This window comes from Rattus norvegicus, chromosome 9 (genome assembly GCF_036323735.1).
Source record: "Rattus norvegicus strain BN/NHsdMcwi chromosome 9, GRCr8, whole genome shotgun sequence".
Classification (NCBI taxonomy): domain Eukaryota; kingdom Metazoa; phylum Chordata; class Mammalia; order Rodentia; family Muridae; genus Rattus; species Rattus norvegicus.
Genome location: NC_086027.1, coordinates 47,571,811 through 47,594,577, shown reverse-complemented (window position 1 = coordinate 47,594,577; position 22,767 = coordinate 47,571,811). Strand labels below are relative to the sequence as shown.

Sequence of the window (22,767 nt, the reverse complement as noted above, 5' to 3'; positions counted from 1 at the left end):
ATGCTGGATCTGCCATTTCCCAGATCCATCCTGACCCGAGCAGACCCGTGGCACCAGGACAGATCGTCTCCCGCCAGGAAGCTGCGACAGGGTCCCCCACCTTAAGGCTCCCACAGCACAGCTTCCTGACGATGGCTGCGCACCGGAGCAGCTCTAGGGAGTAACCGCCTCCCTCAGCTAGAAACGCCTGGGGTTCCTGGGACCGCAGCAGGGGCGCCAGCGCCGGGCGACGGCCACCGCGCTTGCGCGTTCCGGCTACCTCCTCGCAAGCGCAGGCTGGAGGATGGTTACTAAGAGACTGGACGCACGGGTCGGCCATCACGGCGCTGCGTGGCCGTGCGCCTGCGCGGCGCGGATGGACCAGGAAAAGGCCTCAAGTCGGAGCCCTGACAGCTCGGGCCCGCTGCTGTCTACGTCGCTACGTGCTCGCTCGGGTGCGCGCGCACGATCCGTAGTTCCCCCCCCCACGAGAGGGCGTGTCGAGCCAAGTACGCGTGCGCACGGGGGCTAGGGCGCGCCGGACGGAAGTGGAGCGGAGGCGCCGGGGAGGTGGAAGGAGAGCCCCGCTCAGGTACAGAGCGTGAGGGCGGGGCGTCGGCCAGCCCCGAGCTAACCGCTCCCGCCCTCTTCCCGCTGCGCCCTGCCCAGCGCCGGCCTCCGCCGGGGCGGAGCCAGGGGGCGGGAAGAAGGAGACAGGGGCGGAGGATGGAGGCCGGGGTGGGGCTGGATCTCTGGCAAGGCCATAGGCCCCATAGTGGCCGGGATGAGCTCCGGGGAGGACGGTGGCCGCGGAGGCCAGGGGAGGGCTGCGGAGCTCCAGGGAGAAGCCTCGGAGGTGCGCTGGGCTAGAAGAGAGCCACTCCGGGGCGGCTGCAAGAGGGTGGGGAGAGCCTCACGGTGGCCCGGGGTGGGCATCGCTGTTTGGGCAGCTGTGTCGTGGGTAACCCGCCGGGTAGGATGGCTTCCAGGAGCAAAATTTACCCTAGTTTCTGGGGAGTTCATGGTTGAGCCCAGTTCCTATGGTGACCGCTTCGCTGCTGCCTGCCTCAGCTTGGTTGTTGGGGGACTGATTGCTTAGAGACACTGAGGTGAAGCTGTGGCATTTGGAAGTTTAGCCTGTCTGTTTCAGGACCCCCCAGTCTCTCCTCAATCTCTTCTTTATAGATTAGAAGGCAGATGAAGGGAGAAATTGAATTTTGCATGAAAAAAAAATCTCACAATCTCCTAGTTTGTACAGAGGAAAGGCAGGGTAGGCTGGTTTTTGTTTGAAAACTTATTCAAGACTCAAATAGGCATCTGTCATGCATTTAATATCTAAAAATGCCGACGTATATATGTACATAAGTATTTGTATATAATCTTCAGTCAACGATTTAGATTTTAAGAAAGGTTTGCACAAGTGACAGGGTTCGGTGTTTTCTTTAAGCCCCTGCAGACCTGCATGTCCCACGGTACTAGCTAGTCATTTTATTCTACTGGTTTTCAGGATTTCGAGTACATTTTGTTCACTTTCGGGAAATAAAGTCATAGTAATTTCGGAATAGAATAGGTTGTTAAGCTAAAGGGAAGTTATATTTAACTGTGCTTGAAGAACAAAACAATTGTATTTTAATTAAGCAATGAACTAAGTCCTTCTGTCTTAATTACTGGGAAAGAAATAATAAATATATTACATCAACCAATATTCCTTTCAAACCCCCAAACCTCGATATTATTTAATGGCAGTTTTAAAAACAGGTTTTACTTATTTTCCAAAGAAGAATCATTGCCGTAGCCCAGAATATAACCAGGCAAAGAGAGAGCCTCTGGGTTCTGTTTTCAGTCTAATGTCTCATTTGTTTAAAAATCATTTGGTTTTAAAGTTTTCCACAAGTAGAGGCCATTAAAACAGGTGTAATTTATTCCCTAACAAGTCACATGCTCTTGCGCTTCCTTTATTCCCCATACTGGCAATGCTAGCCATTTTCTTGCTTTTCCTAGTAGTTTTATCATCCTGTGCAAAAGTACAGCTTACAGTCTGCCTTGTTAGGGGACTTTATAGAAGGGAAACTGTAGCAGGTGTTCTACAGCTTATTTTCAACACTTAGAGGTTGTATCCTTACTGCTTCTAGGTAGTTTGCTAGTGTTCCACTGTAAAGATATACCACAATTTACTGTCGGTGGGTTTTCAAATATCTGACAGGGTTATGGGTATTAAAATATATGCATCTCATGTTTTGAGGAGAGGCAGTGGGGAAGGTAGTTCTTTTTGTTTTAGTTGCACCATTAGTCTTAGTCTTAAATTACTAATCCCTTTGGTCTAGAAAAGCCTTCAGAGAACAGCTAACTCCGTCTTGGGTTTCTAAGGTCTTGATAAACACTGCCTCTCCATTGTTTCATGCTGCATTGAGAACATAAGTTATTTCTTTAGAGACTGGATTGTAGAAACAGAGATGAGCTTGGAGCTTGGAGTGAAATGACTGGGGAGATTTTGTTGTTGTTTACCTTAAGAAAAGTTTAAACTTTAATGACTTTACTATTTTGCTTGAAGTGAGTTCTCAAAACATACTCACTTATTTTTGTCATAAATATAAATGTGACATTCATAACCTTTTTGTAGGATTATCCATATCTCCTGGTAGGCACTTCTATCCTACTTTGATGAGTCTGTAAATCTAACTTTTGGAGAGAATTGTTTTAAAAAAAAAAAAAAGCAAAACTTAACCCTAGTTTAGCTTTCCCAGAACCAGTTTTCAGGACTGAATTGAAAATACTACAGTATTTTTAATTATTGTATCAATATAATAGCTACTTGCCAAATGTGTACTGTGTGACTCAGTTTGCTTAAGAGCAATGATACTTTGTGTGTTATGTGTTACATGCACATGTATACATGTGTGTGAAGGTTACAAACTGACCTGGGTGTTTTCCCTTAATCCCTCTTTACTTTATTTTATTTATTTATTTTTCTTTTGGTTCTTTTTTTTTCGGAGCTGGGGACCGAACCCAGGGCCTTGCGCTTCCTAGGTAAGCGCTCTACCACTGAGCTAAATCCCCAGCCCCTCTTTACTTTATTTTTAAGGCATCATTTCTCACTGAGCCTGGAGTTTGTCAGTACAGTTAGTCTGGCTGACCAGCATGCCCAGTGGTCCTCTTATCCCCTGCTTGTCCCATGCTAGGATCACAGGCACATGCTGCCCACTGCTGTGCCCAGTCTTCTTTACAAGGATGCTATGATCCAAATTCTGATCCTATGTGTACAGTGTGTACTTTCCTGACCCTAATGATATATTTTTAAACTAATTTTTAAACGTTAGTGTACAGAGCTGGAGAGATGGCTTAGCGGTTAAGAGCACTGACTGCTCTTCAGAGGTCCTGAGTTCAGTTCCCAGCAACCACATGGTGGCCCGATGCCCTCTTCTGGTGTGTCTGAAGACGGCTACAGTGTACTCACATGCATAAAATAAATAAATCTTTAAAAAGAAAGTTAGTATACAGTGGGAGGGGGTGACCAGAGGAGAGAAGTTAATATACAAATAGTCTGTTGTATCATGACATTTCACACACATATATTGTTTTATCTTGATCCTCCCTACCCTTCCCGCCTTTTGCTGATAGTTTTTAAACATATAATCTTAACTTCATTTCACTGAAAAATTAAAGTCCCACTAGGAAGGAAGTTCCTCATATTTAACCCTTATTTAAAATTCCACTTACCTTTGCTTTTCTCATTCTGTGTCAGAGGACAGTGTACCTGCTACCTGGGTTTCCTCATGTTACTCACCTTTTGCCTCTCCACCAATCAACATTAATTTATGTCTTCATTCTTTCTCTGTTGTAGGACTTCATTACTTGCATTACTTTAGTGAATTCCTTTTTCAACCCCCCCCCGCGCGCGTGTGTGTGTGTGTGTGTGTGTGTGTGTGTGTTTGTGCTTGTGCATGTGCGTGCACATTATGTGCATGAGGAGGTCAGAGGACAACTTCTATGTGTATGTGTGCACACTTGCTTGCCAGGATGTATGCTTGCTACAGTGCCTGTGCGGAGATAGAGGAACTGTGAGAGTCGGTTCTCTTCTTTCACTATATGGGTCCTGGGTGATCAAACTCAGGTCATCAGGCTCAGGCACAGTGCCCTTATCAGTTAAGTCATCTCAGTGGTCCTGGCCCTAAGGAAATATTGAAGTGGTTTTGTGTATGCAGATTAGATATTGTTCATCAGAAATGCTTAAAATCAGAAGTGTTGCTGTTTCAGAGGTTGGGGACTTTGGGATATTGCATGTACATGATGCATCTCAGGGATGGGGCCAAATCTAAACAGAAAATTAATTTGTTTCATATGAACTTTACATCCATTTTCCGTAACACTTTTGGTATCCTGGGATTTTGACTTTGGCCACTCTCCTGAGGTCAGGTATGGACTTTTCCATTTGTAGCTTCATGCTGTTGCTCAGAAACTTTGTGAGGATTTCAGGTTTGAATTTTCAGAGTAAGGATGTGTAGACTTTCTTTGCATTTTCTTGAGAGCCACAGTACTTGTTTGACTCTGGAAGGGGTCTCTTGAAAAGAATGGAGCATACTTTTCTCTTTTGGCAGTGAACCTTCTACAGCCTTAGTCTTCCTTTAACTTTTTTTTTTTTTTTGTTCTTTTTTTCGGAGCTGGGGACCGAACCCAGGGCCTTGCGCTTCTTAGGTAAGCGCTCTACCACTGAGCTAAATCCCCAGCCCCCTTCCTTTAACTTTTATTCCGCCTCTTTGGCTCTTGTAGCCATTCTGATTAAAGGCTTACATTTTATATTTTGATTTTTAATCCTTATTCATTTATTAGTCCTCTTGGGATTTACTTTCATTCCACCACAGAAACTGCTTTGTTTAATTAAATGTCATTATTTAAAAATGTTTTATTAACTCTAAATATTTATTCATTGAGTAAATACAAATGTTCCATAGAGAAACTTTGGTGGACTTTGTTCAAACATAGCAACCAGACAACAGCGTAGCAGTCTTGGAATTTATATCCCGGTAGAAGAAAATAGACAGAAAGCAGGGAGACAAATAACTAATACAATTTCAATAGGGGCAAGTGTAGTAGCCTGAGAGGAGAGTGACTGAGAGAGAATCTGCTTAAAGGAGGAGATTGAGGGAGAAAAGCTATTGTGATGTTCAAACCAAAGAGCTGAGGTTGAGAAGATGTCAGTTAGGTAAAAGGCTGAGGAGAGGACTGGAGAGATGGCTCAGCGGTTAAGAGCACTGAGCTCTTCCAGAGGTCCTGAGTTCAATTCCCAGCAACCACATGGAGGCTCACAACCATCTGTAATGAGATCTGATGCCCTCTTCTGGTGTCTGAAGACAGCTACAGTGTACTCATTTACAAACATAAATAAATAAATCTTAAAAAAAAAAAAAAAAAGGCTGAGGAGAGAACGCTCCTGGTGGGGAAAAGTGGGAAGAGAGCATGAAGTCAAATGGAAATGGACCACATCGTAGCTCATTTGCATTGCTGCAACAGAACACTGTATGCTCAGGAGATTGTAACAACAAACATTTAATCCTAACAGTTCTGGAAGCTGGGAATTGGAAGATCATATCTGGTGGAGGCCCTTTTCCTGGTTCATACATACCTTATTGTTGTTTCCTCATGATACAAAGTGTGAGAGAGGCCTGGGGCCTCTTCTATACAGGTAATTGACCATGATCTAGTTTACTTTTTGGTGCTAGGAGCTGACCCCAAAAGTGCTATATGTGTGTTCTGCATACCAATTGGCTCCTGTACCACCTAAGGCTGTAAGTCTGGGGACGAGGCTTTTGTGGCATTAGCTTGAGGGACATACAGTTCTTCAGGTCAGAGCAGCCATGAGAGGAACAGACAGATAGATAGTAAAGCTAATTGATAAGTGAGGAAGAAAGTACCAGATCTTTAAAGAGAAAGCACCAACTCATGGACTAAGGAAGTTTAGATTTTGTCCTAATTATAGCAGAAAGCCATTGGAGTGCTTTTGAACAGGCTCTAAACATTTTAAAGTGATTCATCTCATTTTAGGGTGAAGAATAAGTTCTATAAAGCAAGGGAAGGAGCAGGAAGACCAGTAGGAAACGTGCAGTAATCTAGGTGGGGGGAGGGTGCACTTGAGGCATATCCTTATAGTGTGTAGAAATGGATGATGTCTTAGGATTTCTATTGCTGACAAGAGACACCGTGACCACAGCAACTCTTATAAAGGACAACTTTTAAATGGGGCTGTTTTATACTTCAGAGGTTCAGTCCATTTTGGTCAAGGTGGGAAGCATGGCAGCACGCAGACGTGGTGCTGGAGAGGCAGCTGAGAGTTCTGCATCTGCAGGCAGCAAGAAGAGGCAGCAGCACTGGGCCTGGCTTGAGCTTTTGAAACCTCAAGCTCATCAGTGACAAACTTCCTCCAACAAGGCCACACCTCCTCATAGTACCATTCCCTATATGCCTAGGATGGCCATTTTCTTTCAGCCCCTCACATTTCACTCCCTGGGCCTATACACTTATCACCATATCATAATGCAAAATGCATTTAGTCCAATTTCTAAGTTCCCATAGTTTACCCCAGTTTCAGTACTGTTTAAAAGTCCAGAATTCAAAAGTCTTTTCTGAGACTCATGTAGTTTCTTATCTGTGGTTCCTTGTAAAGTCAAAATGAAAAATCAGATCACATGCTTCCAACATAAAATGGCACAGGATAGACGTTACTGTTCCAAAAGGGAGCACAGTGAGGAAAGACTGGACCAAAGCAAGACTGAAAACCAGCCGGCACACTCCAAACTGCATCTCCATGTCTGATGTCAGAGCCTCTTCAGACCTCCAGATTCCTTCAGCTTTGTTGACTGCAGTGCACTTCTTTCTCTCTTGGGCTGGTCCCACTTTCCTCAGCAGGTAGCCCGTGGCTCTGGCATCTCTTATCATTTTGGGGTCTCCAGAGCAATCCAGGCTTTTCTTTTACAGCTTCATGCAGTGGTCTTTCTGGGCCTCCATTCAAGGACACCCCTGCCGCTGAACTGACCTCAGTGACTTTCCTTACTTGAGGAAAGAGATTCTATAACTCCTTTCTTGTACCCTTGACTCTAAAGTTCAAACCATGTGGCCGAAGCTGCTGAGTCTGCTTGGGGGAGCTGGAATGTGTTTTATGTTTTGATGGTTTGCTTCAACGCTTAAACTTGGCTGTCCTGGAGCTCACTCTGTAGACCAGGCTGTTCTTGAACTCTGAAATCCACCTGCCTCTGCCCTGCAGGTGCCAGGATCAAAGGCGTGCACCACCATACCGAGCTCTAAGCTTTGTGAAACCCCTTTCGTGTTTCTTGAATGCTTTCCACAAGTTGCCTTGTTGGGGTGTTGTTCTGAGATCACTGTTCTCTCCATTTAGCATCAGGCTTCTCTTCAATCTGTGTACACATCCTGGTGCTTCTTTTCTCCTCAAACTGTATGTTTTGTATTTTCCTTGCCCACCTTTCTCCTTTTCACTACAGATCTGTGTATAGTTGGCCACTAATAAGCACAGAGTCAGCACTAGGCTGTTTTCAAATCTCTGCTAACACAGCCCAAAACTCTTCAGTCTAGCCTCAGGCAGACTTTTCAGACATAAGCAAAAAGCAGCCACATTCTTTGACAAAATAACACAAGAACAATCTCTAGGACACATAGTAATAATATTCTCCTCTGAAATCTTTTGAGCCAGACCCCAACAGTTCAAATCATCCTCTGTACTACTGTCTTTCATGTTCTTACTCGGATAGCCCATTAAGCTGTATTTAAAATCTCCAGTCACTTTTCTAGGCCAAAGTCCCAAAGTGTTTCATATACCTCCAAATAAAAACATAGTCTAGCCTATCACAGCAATACCCTAGTCCCTAGTAACAACTTCTGTCTTAGGTAGGGTTCTATTGTTATGAAGAAACACCATGACCACGGCAACTCTTATATAGGACAACATTTAATTGGGGCTGACTCATAATTCAGAGGTTTAGCCCATTTTGGTCAAGGTGGGAAGCATGGCAACATACAGACATAGTGCTGGAGAGGCAGCTGAGAGTTCTACATCTGGATCTGCAGGCAGCAAGAAGAGATAGCAGCACTGGGCCTGGCAGTATGGGAACAGGGACTGGGAAGTGGGAAGAAAGTGGAAAGAGAGCTCACAGAGATGCCAGGAGTCAGAATCTGGAAACCAGCATCAGAGTGCAGATCTAACTTTATTGTTTGTCACATAAGCTTTCTATAGCTTTTTAGCCAACTAGGATATGTTTATGTATTCAAGGGCAAATGGGGTGTGTGTGTGGGGCAGCCTGGGTTGCTTAGCAGAATCTGACTCGCCTGTCCTTGAGCCTGTAGGGGAGGGTCCAGTCCCCTGGGGGAGATTTCAGTAAAGACAGGAAGCAGTCTCCACCTTGGGCTTGGGTACTTTGTGTTTCTCACTGGTGTGCTGGGATCCACGTCAGATCACAGACAGTGGATCTAGACTCTTCAAGGAGTCTTGAACTTGTGGCACCTAGCTCTCCATCCCACTTTTTCTTCCACCAGGTTTATCTCCACATCCTCCACAGGCTTGAGCTCTGACACCTCAAGCCCATCCCCAGTGACACACCCACTCATAGTGCCACTCCCAATGTGGATGGCCATTTTTATTGAAACTACCACAGATGGATTTAGGATATACATTTTGGAGCTAGAACCAACATAACTCGTTGATATATTAGGTGAGAGTCAAGAAAAGAAAAGAGTCAAAGACACCCTCCTTTTAAAATATTTGTATTTTTTATTTTTAACCTTGTGCATATACACACTTGATGGTGGCTCCTCATGGAGATCTGAAAAGAATATGAAGCAAAGAGAGCAAAGGGCAGTGAGAGATTTCGGAGGTTTGTTTCAGACATCTTCAAGTTGCTGTGGCAGTGACTGTCCAATGAAAGCAGCACAGCACTAAGTGCTTTGATGCAGGCTTGTCCATAGGTCTGTGGGAATGGAAAGTAGTAGGTTCTAAATATTCTAATATCTAAGTAAATAGATATTAGTGCTCACTGGAATGTGGAGATCATTTGTGTGGTATGGGGTGTGGAAATTGGCAGGCCAGGCACTGAAGTTTCAGATATACATCTCTCTTTACTACCCATAGTATTGCCTTGACAGCTAGGGGAGGATGGAAGCAGCTTGGCATGAAGTGTCAAGTAGGTTTTCTTATTTAATTACTAGACTAGCCTAGTATCTGTTTTTGTAGAATCCTCACTTGATTGTCAGTCTACCACGGAGAATAAAGAAAAGTTTAGTTTTGTTTAGCTTACTACTTTCAGAGGCCTTCCTGTTAGTAAAGAGCTCTAGAGGCTGGAGAGATAGCTCCATGAGTGATAGGATAAAGACTTGAGTTTAGATCCTAAAACCCATGTGTTCTAGTTAGATTTTTATTCCTGTGATAAAATAGCATGGCCACAGGGACTTTGGGAGGAAAGAACTAATTTCCACTTACAGTTTGCATTGGTTACTTTTTTGTTGTTGTGATAAAATGCTATAACTGAGGCAACTTATAGAAGAGAGGGTTTATTTGGAGCTTACAGTTCCAGAGGTTTAGAGTTGATGACCACAATGGTGGGGAATATGGCTGCAGACAAGCAGGCATGGTGCTGGAGCATCTGATAGCCCATCTCCTGATCCACAGACAAGAAACAGAGGGCACATGGCAGAGGCTTTTGAAATCTTAAACTCACCCCCAGTGACATGCCTCCTCTAACAAGGTCACACTTCCTAATCTTTTTCAAATATCCACCAACCAGGAACCAAATATTCAAATGACTGAGACTTACAGGGGACATCTTAATCAAGTCACCACACAGCTGTAGTCGTAAAGAGAAGCTAGGGTAGGGAATCAAAGCAGGAGCCTGGAGGCAGGAACTGAGACAGAGACCATGGAGGCATGTTGCTTAATGGCTTGCTCAGCCTGCTTTCTTATATCACCTAAGTCCAAGAGTGGCGTCACTCATATAGGCTGGGCTCTCCCACATCAATCATTGATGCAGAAAATGCTCTACAGACTTGCCTACAAACCAGTATGATGGAAGTTTTCTCAGCTGAACTCCCCTCTTATACGACCTTGGCTTGTATCAAGTTGACAGAAACCAACCAGCACACTATGTAAAGCCAGATGGTAGTGAACGGATGGAAGGTGGATTCAGGAGAAACCTGTGGGCCAGCTAGCCTGGTAATTCAGTAATAAGACAGTAGACCCTGTGTAAAATAAGGTGGAAAAGCTGGGCTGACACTTGAGATTGTTCCCTGTCTTCCTCCACTTCCTGTAGGGTCCCTTTCCCTCTCCCTCTCCCTTCCCTCTCCCTCTCCTCTTCTCCCTCTCCCTCTCCCCAGACTGGTAGGGACATAATTTTCAGACATTGCTTGTTTTTTTTAAGGTTCAAGTAAACGTGTAAGGAAGATATATCTAGAAAACATGAATACCTAAATTGTTGCCTAATCAGCATATGTATGGAAGTCTTGTAGATGACACCCTCCTCATAGCATAAAAAACAGAAGAGATCTTGAGAATATGGAGTTCAAACTGAGCCTTAAAATGTTAGCGAAGAAGAGTATTTCTAGGTATATGTATTAAGAATATAAAGTGGTCAGAGTAGAAGGGAACAAATTGTGAAGAGCTTTGTATGTTTGGCAAAAGTAGATCTTGGCAATTCAAACTGTGGTGGAAAGGCAATAATAGATTTGCAGGGTGTCAGGTGTACAGTGAATAAGGACCTCCATTTAAATACCACTCCTTTGTGATTCATTTATTCACCAAAATTTAAAAATTAATTGCCAAAGTGAGAAATTATTTCTTCTGCTTTTCTGAGTCAAATGTTTGTAAATAAGAACATAGTTGTCAACAGAAACCAAGTGAGAAGTGGTAGAATTTTTATATATTTCATAAAGTTCTAAATGATTCATAACTTCAAGTAGTCTATGAGATGTGTGCTGACATTTCAGGTGGGGTAGTAGATATAATGTATAATCTGATATGCAACTCCCAAAGAGGCTGAGACCCACAGATTGAGAACCATTGGTCTAGGATGTACTTACAAATTCCCTCTCTGTTCGTCTGTCTGTGTCTGTGTCTGTGTCTGTCTGTGTCTGTGTCTCCGTCTGTGTCTGTGTCTGTTTGTGTCTGTGTCTCCGTCTTTGTCTCCGTCTCCTGCGCGCGACCTCTCGCCAGCAAGAAAACACGCGGGGACATACGGATCCTTGCTACAGCCAAACTTTTATTGAAATCTCAAGGAGAAGCCCCGTGCGCCAGCATGGCACGGCTTATATACACCCTAGTGCGGCGCATCCACACCTGATTGGTCGCTTACCCATGATCTCATTAGGCATGCCCCGGAGTGGGCAAAGACCTGGCACGAAGGCACTCTTGCACATGCGCACACAGTTAACTTCCTGAAAGGAAGTCGGCTGGCGCGGCGGAGGCCAGCGCCATCTCGTCTAGCTCGGCCTTCCACATGGGGCGCAGTGGAAGCCAGTGCCATCTAGTGGTGGCGAATGTTATTGCGGCCCTCTACATCTCCCCCTTATTATTTTATTTAATTAATAACAGTAAATTATTGTCTAGGCTGGTCTAGGTCCCTGCAGTTATGTCCATCTGCTGTGGCTCCTGTCTTTGGTCGTTCCTCTATGTCACAGTCTTATCCGTCGAAGGGTAACCCTATCGCCACCGGGCCCCGTGTCTTAGATTGGTCTGTGCATGAGGAAAGTTGCCCGTCTCTGGATACCACAGTGCTGTGTGACAGTAACTGATAATGACCTAGGGCGAACTCTAAAAAGAGGCCAGCCAGAAGGTGAGTTAGTGGGGAGATCATGATCACCCTATCGCGTGCAATGAGGAAACCTCAGCGATGTAGAAGGGCTGATCAAAAAATCATTGAGTCTCTCTCATCCCAGTGCAATGGATCCACAGATCCATGGGGTGCAAGAGCAGAGAACTCAGATACCGACTAATTTTTGAAGATAGATAACCAAATTTTAGGGGAGGCCCCTTGTTCAAATGGCCACAAGTGCTTGAGTGATAACGGCCTTGTCACGTTTCTGTTGAGATCTGAGTTTGCAAACCAACCATAGCATGAACACTAATCCACAGCATAGGGCTGCACCAAACAGAGCCACCCCCACCCATTCTTAGAAGTACTAGGAATCCAAATCCAAAGAGGCAGTGTGAGGGCTAGAGGTAGTTTCCGAAGGATCCATCCGGGAGTCATTTCTAGGCGTCAGAATTCTCCATGTCAGTCGTTCCGGTAGCCAGAATGGGTTGTCTTCTTCCTGTGGGAAAACACAAACCGCTCCCCTGGATCTTATTAAAATAGGATCCGGGCCTTTCCATAGGCCAGTCAAAACATCTTTCCATTTTACCATCTCTTTTGGTCTATCAGGCTCTGAATAGTGACGTTCGGCCGCAGTATGGCCTTGGGCATCAAGATTTAAAAAATTAAGGGTGAAGAGTGCCATGGAAACAGCTACTCTTGGTACTGAGGGTAGAGCCTCCTCGACTCCCCCTTTTTGTTTAATTAAATAGGATTTGAGAGTGTGATGGGCATGTTCTACAATGTCCTGTCCCTGAGGATTATACGGGAGACCAGTCAGATGAGTCACCTCCATCTGGTGGCAGAATTGTTGAAATTTTTGAGAAGTATAAGCTGGTCCATTATCTGTCTTAAGGAGTTTGGGTTTACCCCAAGCGCTCCACGCCTCGAGGCAATGTTGAATTGCATGCGAGGCCTTTTCTCCTGTTAGAGGTGTAGCAAACATAATGCCAGAGCCAATAGAAATAATGCCAATAGAAACATGTAGATACTGAAGTTTTCCAAAAGAAGGGATATGAGTAACATCCATATGCCAGACCTGTAGTGGTCGGATTCCTTGTGGGTTAACTCCCACATGTGGTACAGGCAGGAATTGACAACAATTTTGACATTGGGTAACTATCTCCCTAGCTTCTTTTCTAGTCAAAGCAAATCGGCGGCGTAAAGCTTCAGCCGTCACATGAAATTGTCTGTGAAATTCTTTTGCTACATCTAATTGAAGGGACAAGGCAACTGTAATCACTCTTGTAGCTTTGTCCGCTAGGTCATTTCCGCGGGACATTGGCCCAGGAAGGTCTGAGTGAGCTCTAATATGTGTTATGAATATAGGGGATCTCCTGCTGAGAAGGGTAGATTGAATTTGTTGAAAAATTTTGGCAAGTTTGTTGGAAGGCCTGATTAATCCAGCCACCTCAAGAACCTTAACTGCATTAACCACATAAGAGGAATCTGACACAATGTTAAGCGGGCCTGGGAAGGTCTCGAGGACCTCTAGCACCACTAAACATTCCACAACTTGAGGTGAGGTTTCATTATACTGTTTAGATACTACCTTATCATTGACCACATAAGCACCTATACCAGTTTTTGACCCATCTGTATACACTACAACCCCATCAACAAGTGGTTTCTGAGACATTATGTGTGGGAACACAATGGCTTGGCTTAAAGCAAATTGTAGGATCGGGTGTTTTGGATAATGATTATCAATCTGTCCAGCAAAGGAAATGACTAACACTGCCCAAGCATTTGAGGTAGCAGCTAATGTTTGAACCTGAATGGCTGTATATGGTACTATCAAGGTTTTGGGTTCTTTCCCAAAATGAGTAATAGCTGCCTTCAACCCGAGGAGTGCAAGCTGAGCAACTGCATCAGGATACCAGTCAATAATCTTAGCAGGAGATGCATTGGGATGGATCCATAATAAAGGCCCATCCTGCCACAAGACAGCTGTTGGCAATTGTATAGTTTTGAAAACACACAAATCAAAAGGCTTGGTCTCATCAATGCGCTGCAATTGAGCATCCTGTAAGGCCTCTTCTACAACTTGTAAGGCCTGGTTTGCGGCTGGCGTCAATGCTCTCGGAGAGGAGATATGAGAGTCCCCTTCCAAAATATCAAATAAAGGTTTTAACTCAGCAGAGGAAATCTTTAAAAATGGTCGCAGCCAATTTATATCTCCCAATAATTTTTGGAAATCATTTAAGGTATGTAAATGATCTCTGTGAATCTTTAATTTCTGGGGAACTATTTTTTTAGGATAAATGACCGATCCCAGAAATGAGCCAATTTCTGCAATTTGAACCTTTTTTGTAGCGACTTATAGTCCCCATTGTCCCAATGTTTTGAATAAGATGGGATATGAGCTCTGTAAGGTTGTTAAATCTTGATCACACATTAAAATATCATCCATGTAATGAGCCAGCAACAAAGATGGAAATTGCTTCCTTATAGGTTCAAGGGCTCGTTGCACATATAGTTGGCAAATAGTGGGGCTATTGGCCATGCCTTGAGGCAGGACCTTCCACTGAAATCTCTTATCAGGTTCAAGATGATTAATAGCTGGTATAGTAAATGCAAACCTCTGTCTGTCTTGTGGACACAAGGGGATGGAAAAGAAACAATCCTTAATGTCTATAATTATTATCTTCCATTGCTTAGGTAAGGCGGAGAGTAAGGGTAGGCCTCGTTGGATCGAGCCAAATAAACGCATCTGTGCATTAATGGCTCTCAAATCATGGAGAAGTCCCCATTTTCCTGATTTTTTCTTTATCACAAAAATAGGAGTATTCCAAGGTGAAATGGACGGTTCTAAATGACCAAGCTGTAATTGTTCATTAACCAATTTAGTGGCAGCTTCTAATTTTTCAGAGGATAGATGCCATTGAGGAACCCATTTTGCCTCCTCCGTGAGCCAGGGTATGGGCATAGAACCCTCAATGGCACCTAGGAAAAACCCAGGCCCTGTCTTCCTATATTACCTTCTTGTGGGACCGGTTCTAATTTTCCTTGTTCCTTTTTTCCTAATCCCTTTCCTTCCTCGTAGCCCATTCTCTTCATAATCTCGACAGCTTGTCGAGAGTACTCGTTGGTCAATGTCAGACCTAGACCCTGTAAGACATCCCTCCCCCAAATGTTAACAGGAAGAGGGAGGACATAAGGAATAAACCTTCCTGATTGGCCTTCTGGAGCATGCCAGATCAAGGAGCGTGAGCTGATAGTAGGGCTGGCCTCATACCCTAGTCCTTGTAAGGAATGGGATGATTGAGTGACAGGCCATGCCTTAGGCCACCAATTAGAGGAGATAATGCTCTTATCAGCCCCTGTATCTAAAATTCCCATAAAAGTTTTCCCTTCTATATTCAACTCTAAAGAGGGTCTGGAATTAAGGTCCATCATTAAATAAGCAGAATCAGTCCCAGAAGAGCCAAACTTCGCGGTGCCTCTAGGGACCCCGGAAGAAGGAAAATGATCATGTAAGCTTGGAAGAATAATCAACTGAGCAATCCTGTCACCTGAGGAAATGGAAAAAATGCCTTGAGGGCAAGAGCAGAGAACTTGAAGTTCTCCCGTGTAATCTTGATCTATTATTCCAGGGTGAACAATAAGTCCCTTTAAGGTTAATGAGGACCGACCCATAATAAGGCCAACACTTCCCACAGGTAGGGGGCCTTTGTAGTCAGTGGGGACAGGTTGCACACCCATCAGTGGCATTAATATGAATTGGGTGGTGGAACAGAGGTCCACTCCTGCTGAGCCTCTTGTGGCTCTCCGAACCGTGGTGTCCGTCTGTTGTAAGCTGGAGTCCCATATGTTTTGGGGCCCTGAGACCTGGGGCACAGATACCCGTTTTTTGGAGTGTTTACACACCTTTCTGCCTGGGGAGGCCCAGGCTGAATAAGCCTGCCTCTGATATCTTTAACTGAGCGACACTCACTAGCCCAATGATAGCCTTTCCCACACTTAGTACACAGTCCTGGTGCTCTCTTCCTTGTGAGGGCTTGACACTCCTTTTTCAGATGTCCTGGTTTGCCACAGTTATAGCAGACCTTGCGATCACCTGTACCTGAGCACTTTTGGCCCTGTAGGATAGCAGCTGCGAGGCCGGCATTAGTAAGCGGGCCTCCGAGTTCTCGGCAAACTCTCAACCAGTCCTGTAATCCTTTGCTCTTCCTAGGTGTAATAGCTGCTCTGCATTCCTGTGTGGCTTGCTCATAGACCAACTGTTCCACTAAAGGCATTGCCTGTTCAGGGTCTCCAAAGATCCTGCCTGCTGCCTCTGTCATCCTAGCCACGAAGTCTGAGAATGGCTCCTGGGGGCCTTGTATAATTTTCGTTAAGTGTCCCCCAGACTCTCCCTTCTTGGAAAGTGCCTTCCACGCCTTAACGGCGGCAGCGGAAATTTGAGCGTATGCTCCCCAGTCATAGTTAGTTTGATTATTGGCATACTGCCCTTGTCCTGTTAGCAGATCAAGTGTCCAATCTCTCTGATCGCCTTCAGCAATGGCATTGACTTTGGCCTGTGCCTGAGAGGCGTCATACCACAAGGCTTTCCATTCCACGTATTGTCCCATATTAGGGAGCGCAGCCTTCACTGTTGTCTGCCAGTCTCCTGGAGTCATGGCCAGAGTGGCAAGCCTTTCGACTTGAGCAATAGTAAAATTGGCACTAACTCCATAGTTATGGACCGACTCGGCAAGTTCCTTAATTTGAACATATTCTACTGGTGCGTGAACACGGCCTCCATCAGCGGCCTCAAACTTCGGAAATGCCTGCTGTATCTTTTTCTGTTCCTCTTTAGTGAGGAAGGAATCTGAGTGGAATCTCTCCATATAAGATGAAGGGGCGCTGGAGCTTATAGGCTGGGAAACCGCATGGTTTCCACCTCCCACTTCCTTCTGTTTACCCAAGCTGTTAGCTCGTTGTTCATCTGGGTAGTATCCTTCTTCTTCATAGCGAGCTGCCTCATCTTCTAAATCCTCTCCCTCGGAGGAGCTAAGCTCGTCTGTCTCTGAGCTATCAAGCTCTGAAGTCTTTGAATCCTTTACCGGATAAAGACTTCTCCTTTTCAAGACCTTTTTCTCCCTTCTCTGTTTTATCTCTCCCGGGGCGTTTTTCCCCCACTCTTTCGCCTCTGCAGAGGGGACTGACTTCTTGTAATCTTTCCTTGAGCTCTTTAATTTCTTATCTAACCCTGTTTCTCACACGCCGCCTTGCCATTCCCCCACACTCTCCGCTTTGCTGTTACAACTGGGCGGCTCCCATGCGACCTCTGACGCCGTCTGTCGGTAGCTAGAAGCTCAAAGGTCAATAGAAGAAGCCCGAGGGCTGCTACAACCACCATAGAGGCTTCCGCCGCATCTAGCAGAGGAGTGAGGTGGAACAGATCAAGGCTAAACATCGTCTTTCAGAGTCTCACCCGCGTTCCGCAGTTTCTGGATCCTTTCCGTGAACGGAGGCTCTCCTTCAGCGCCGGCAATGATGAGGCGTTTATCCCGGGTTCTCGGCACCAATTGTCCCGCGCGCGACCTCTCGCCAGCAAGAAAACACGCGGGGACATATGGATCCTTGCTACAGCCAAACTTTTATTGAAATCTTAAGGAGAAGCCCCGTGTGCCGGCATGGCGCGGCTTATATACACCCTAGCGTGGTGCATCCACACCTGATTGGTCGCTTACCCATGATCTCATTAGGCACACCCCGGAGTGGGCAAAGGCCTGGCACGAAGGCACTCTTGCACATGCGCACACAGTTAACTTCCTGAAAGGAAGTCGGCTGGCGTGGCGGAGGCCAGCGCCATCTTGTCTAGCTCGGCCTTCCACGTGGGGTGCAGTGGAAGCCAGCGCCATCTAGTGGTGGCGAATGTTATTGCGGCCCTCTACATCTCCGTCTCCCTCTCCCTCTCCCTCTCCCCCACCCCCCCCCTCTCTCTCTGAGACAAGGTTTCTCTCTGTAACAGCCCTGGATGTTCTGGAACTTGCTTTGTAGATGATCTTATGGATATTCACCTGCCCCTTAAAGACTTGCACCACTACACTCATCAACAATTTCTCACTTTTAATAGAATGATAGCCCTGAGTCAGGAAGATTCTAATACTTTCTAAATGACATCATTTCTCAGATATATTGTGTAAATGCTGTGGAGTCCTGGGCTCCCGTGATATCCTGGAAGACTTAGAACACGTGTTATTCTGTAGCTCTGCATCTGTGATAGAGTCCCAGACATGAGATAACTTGGATGGAAGCTATATGTATACTTTCAGTGTTAGTAGATTTTGTACAGTTGTTTTCCATAAACTGTCATTTTATACTACCATCCACGATGATGTATAGTTGTGAAGTTAGGTTCTAATGTATTAGTCTCGGGAGGTAGCTCAGAGGTTGAGTGCTTGTATACAAGTGTGAGGACCACAGTTTGAGTCCCTAGCACTCATGGAAAAAGAAACAGGCATGGATTTACATTCAAGTAACCCCAGGGTAGGAGAATGAAGATAGGTGGATCCCAGTGGCTTTCTGGCCAGGCAGTCTTGCCAAAATGATGAGTTTCCAGTTCAGTGAAAGACCTAACTCACAAAGCAGTAAGGTTTCGGAACGTGATCAAAATGTTCTGTGGTCTCCACATCTATATACTCATGTGCATATTACACACACACACATACACACACACACACACACACACACACACACACACACAAAATCATATATCCAGCTCAATTGGCCTTTGTCATGGTGGTGGTTAAAAGGGAGTACTCAGTATTGTTTTAATTCATATCACATCTCTCAAGGGCATTTTTGAATGTTTCTGTAAGTATTCATACTTTTCTTCTGATCTTTCTGCTAGAATATTTCTTTTGCTTTTAGTGGATGAGTAGCGAACATTTGTTACTATACAATGTCAGTAGCTAACATGACTAATGACTGCCACAGTTGACAAGCACAGGTCTGGAGTAGATTCTTATTTGCCACCAACTCTTATTTCTTCAGGAAAGTGACAGGACAGGGCATATATCTTTAAAAAGCACACTCACTAGCATAGTGTTATTTGAAAAACAGATACAGTTTTTTCCTGTTGCCTTCCCCCCCCCTTTTAATATTTGGAGTTGTATTTTAGTTACACCTTTTCTCCCTTCCCTTTCCCTCTCTATAGCCTCCCATATTTCCCTCCCAGTTCTCCTTCAAATCTCTTTTTCCATCATTTGCCATTACATGTAAATACATATTTGTATCTACATGTGTGTTTCTAACTATAACTTGTGGAGTTCATATACTGTTACTGTGTACTTTCAGAGCTGACAGTTTGGCACTGGACAACCAGTGGTTGGCTCTTCTATTGAACTCAGGACCTTTAGAAGAACAGTCGGTGCTCTTAACCACTAGGCCATCTCTCCAGCTCCCATCTCTTGCCCCCAGCATTACTCAGTTGCCTATAGTTCTGTGTGGTGCTGAGGCTCTGTGGGCTTTTCCCTGTGAAGTTCATTGGTGTCTTCCTTGCTCAGCTCACATCTGTTGGTCAGATTTTATGGGTAGAGCTTCTGATGGTACTAGGTGACAGTGATATTAGGTGACACAGTCTCAAGACAGCAAACTCCCTAACCCTCATGATCTTTGCTGGTCTTCTGCAGTGTTCCCTGAGCCTTAGGTGTGGGCGTGTCTGTAGATGTAACCACAGCTCTGCAGTTTGATTGGCTGTGGTTGTCTGTCATGATCTCCATCTGTTGTACAGAGAGCTTTCCTTGATGAGGGGTGAAGACTATGCTCATCTGTGGATGTAAGGACAAGTCTGTACAGATTGTTGTTAGGGATTATGCTGGTTTAGTAAATCTGTACAATTTATTGGTTTCTCCTCCAATAACCATGATGTCACTGGCACTGATTAGGAAGGATATCATGATATCTCTCCTATTGAATTATCTCTTTTGTTTTTAAAGATTTACTTTATGTGGGTGTGTTTGTTTGTGTTCATATGCATGCATGTGTACAAGGGTGCCCACAGCCACAGGAGCTAGAAGGAGACATGAAATCTCTTGGAGCTGGAGGCATTTATGAGCTGCGTCCCTCAGTTTGAGTGCTAGGATCTAACTGTCCTCTGAGTAAGCACCATTAACTGCTGAACCATCTCACTAGCCCCAGGTTTTACACCATAAATTCTTAAGAAAGTACAACTTGGTAAACTCTGCTTTACAGAGGAGAAAGTTAAAAACAGTAGAAAATATGAATGAAATAGATTGTTACTGGTTTTCAAAACTTACTGAAATGAGAAGTTACAGCTCTTTTTTTATATCTCATTCTTTTTGCTAGGTTACCACCAAAGAACATCAGTTTGGTCTCGGGGCTCCAGTTTCTGAAGCTGGAAGAAACCAGAATACTTTCCAACTAGAACAAGAAGGGAGAACCCAAGATAGAGTCATCTCTACACTGAAATTACAGGTTAGCCTTGGTTTATGTATTCATAAATACTTTTCCTAACTAATTCGACATGTGGGTTTATTTTAGAGCAAGAAGATGTAGAGTAAATAATTACTAATTCAGAGCTTTTTTAAATCTAAAGATTCTAAAATCACTCAGTTTGGGATGGGGGCTTAGTTGTTTGAGACAGGGTTTTTCTGTGTAACAGCGCTGGCAGTCCTGGAATTCTCTTTGTAAACCAGGCTAGCCTTGAACTCACAGAGATCCTCCTGCCTCTGCCTCCTGAGTGCTGAGACTAAAGGCCTGCACCACCACTGCCTGGCTTCATTCAACTTTTTAATGAGTTTGATATAATAGATTCAGAGTTAGTGAGTGGAAATTATGTATTATGCAGTATTTTTTTCCTTTCAGGATCTTGTTATGCAACCCAGGTTGGCCTTCAACTCACAGTAATTCCTTTGTGTTAGCCTCACAAATTCTAGAGTTACAGTGATGAGACTGTGCCAGGCACTTCAGCTGCTTTTTTTAAAAAAAAGATTTATTTATTTTACGTGTCTATGTCCACTGTTACTGTCCTTAGACACACCAGAAGGGGGCATCAGATCCCATTACAGATGGTTGTGAGCCACCATGTGGTTGCTGGGAATTGAACTTAGGACCTCTGGAAGAGCAGTCAGTGCTCTTAACCACTGAGCCATCTCTCCAGCCCCCTATCCGCTGGCTTTTACTGCAGAATCTTACTTGGCCATATACAACCATGTGAAATAGTGGCCATTTCTATTGACACACACTGCAGTTAAATTTCCAGTGGTTAAAGAGTTATGCCGTTTAGCTAGCAAATGTCAGACAGGATTTCTTTGTATTTCCAAGTTAGCAGGGATTTAACTAGAGTGCTCTGTGCTACAGGTTTGAGCCCATCTAGCACATGATACAACAAAGGCTCTGAAACAGACCTTCCCGGAGTAGGTACAGCCCAGCTGATTGAGAATCTGCTTAGCACTCACAGAGCCCTGGGTTTGATCCACGCACCATACAGACTGGGTAGAGTAGAACACGCCTGTAATCCTAGCACTCAGGAGGTAGTGGCAGGAGGATCAGAAGTTGAAGGTAATACTCAGACTTCACAATGAGTTTGAGGCCAGCCAGGGCCTCCAGGAGACTCTCATTCTGGAGGTGGGAAAGCAGGGACTTTGGGGAACATAAAGTGGATCCATCATCTCCTTTCCTGTTTCCTCCTGTTAAATACAGCATCTATTGTGCACGGGAGATATAAAGCAGTATAACACTTTTCCCTTTTATTAAACACTACACCGGGGCTGGGGATTTAGCTCAGTGGTAGAGCGCTTGCCTAGGAAGCGCAAGGCCCTGGGTTCGGTCCCCAGCTCCGAAAAAAGAACCAAAAAAAAAAAAAAACACTACACCGTATTATCATATAGTACATTGAGTGCAGTTTCCCCTCCCTCTACCCCTCCCAGTTGCTTCCCACCTCCCCTCCCATCCAGACCCACTCACCTTTTGTCTGCCACTAGAAAAGAACAGGCCTCTACAAGATAACAACAAACATAAAACATGTAAAATCTAATAACAGAAAATAAAGCACACTGTATTGAAAGTTGGACAAGCCAATCAACAGAAAACTAAAAGAGCCCCAAGAGTGGGCACAAGAACCAGACCATTCATTCTCACAGTCTCATAAGAGTACTAAACTGAAGCTGTGGTGCAGGGAGCTGCTGCAGGCGCTGTGATTGTGCTTCATCTTCTGTGAGGTTCCCTAAGTTCTGAGGGGAGGGGTTTGATGAAGACGTGTTTAGCACTGTGTGTGCCATGGTCTCTCTCACTGCATAATGCCTGGCTGTGGGTTTCTGTATTGGTCCCTATCTGCTGCAGGAGGAAGCCTCTCTGAAGATGGCTGACTGAACAAGGCACTGATGTATGAGTGGAGCAGAGTATCACTAGAAGCCATTTTAGTGTTACTTTCCACTGCACTAGGTCTCCATACCACTCCTAGTTGCCTCTCCACTCATTCTCTTCCTAAATCCCATATCTCACCCCAGCCTCCCACTCTCATATCCCCCACACTCCATTCACCCTTGATATTTATTCTGATTCCCCTCCCAGGGAGATTCGTGTGTGTGTGTGTGTGTGTGTGTGTGTGTGTGTGTGTGTGTGTGTGTCTGTGTCTGTGTCTGTGTCTATGTGTCTGCCTGTCTGCCTGTCTGTCTATCTGTGTGTTCCTTCCTCTATACCTATTTTCTTTGAATCTATGGATTGTAGAGCTTGGCTACCATTTTTTTAAAAGACTATATATATATATGTATATATATGTATATATGTATATATGTATATATGTATATATGTATGTATGTATATATATATATATATATATATATTAGCATCTTCAGACACACCAGAAGAGGGCATCAGATCTCATTACAGATGGTTGTGTGCCACCATGTGGTTGCTGGGATTTGAACTCAGGACCTCTAGAAGAACAGTCAGTGCTCTTAACCACTGAGCCACCTCTCCAGCCCTTGGTTATCAT

The 22,767-nt window shown here is 44.6% G+C and overlaps 1 protein-coding gene across 12 annotated transcripts in view; it reads left to right on the top strand.

Moving 5' to 3' along the window:
* The first annotated feature begins 376 nt into the window (after positions 1-376).
* Positions 377-22,767, top strand: part of Tsga10 (testis specific 10) — a 107,195-nt gene continuing 84,804 nt past the window's right edge. For 4 of the 12 annotated variants that reach the window (XM_063266681.1, XM_063266679.1, XM_063266680.1 and 1 more), the window contains exons 1-2: positions 377-571; positions 20,118-20,246. Coding sequence is in view for 7 of the 12 variants with exons in the window: in XM_063266671.1 (XP_063122741.1) it covers positions 764-835; positions 20,118-20,246 (201 nt within the window). In the remaining 5 variants the exon portion in view is untranslated. Of the gene's footprint in view, positions 572-716; positions 836-20,117; positions 20,247-22,767 lie in introns of those variants that run through there. The other 8 variants (XM_063266671.1, XM_063266674.1, XM_063266670.1 and 5 more) reach the window with 3 other exon arrangements.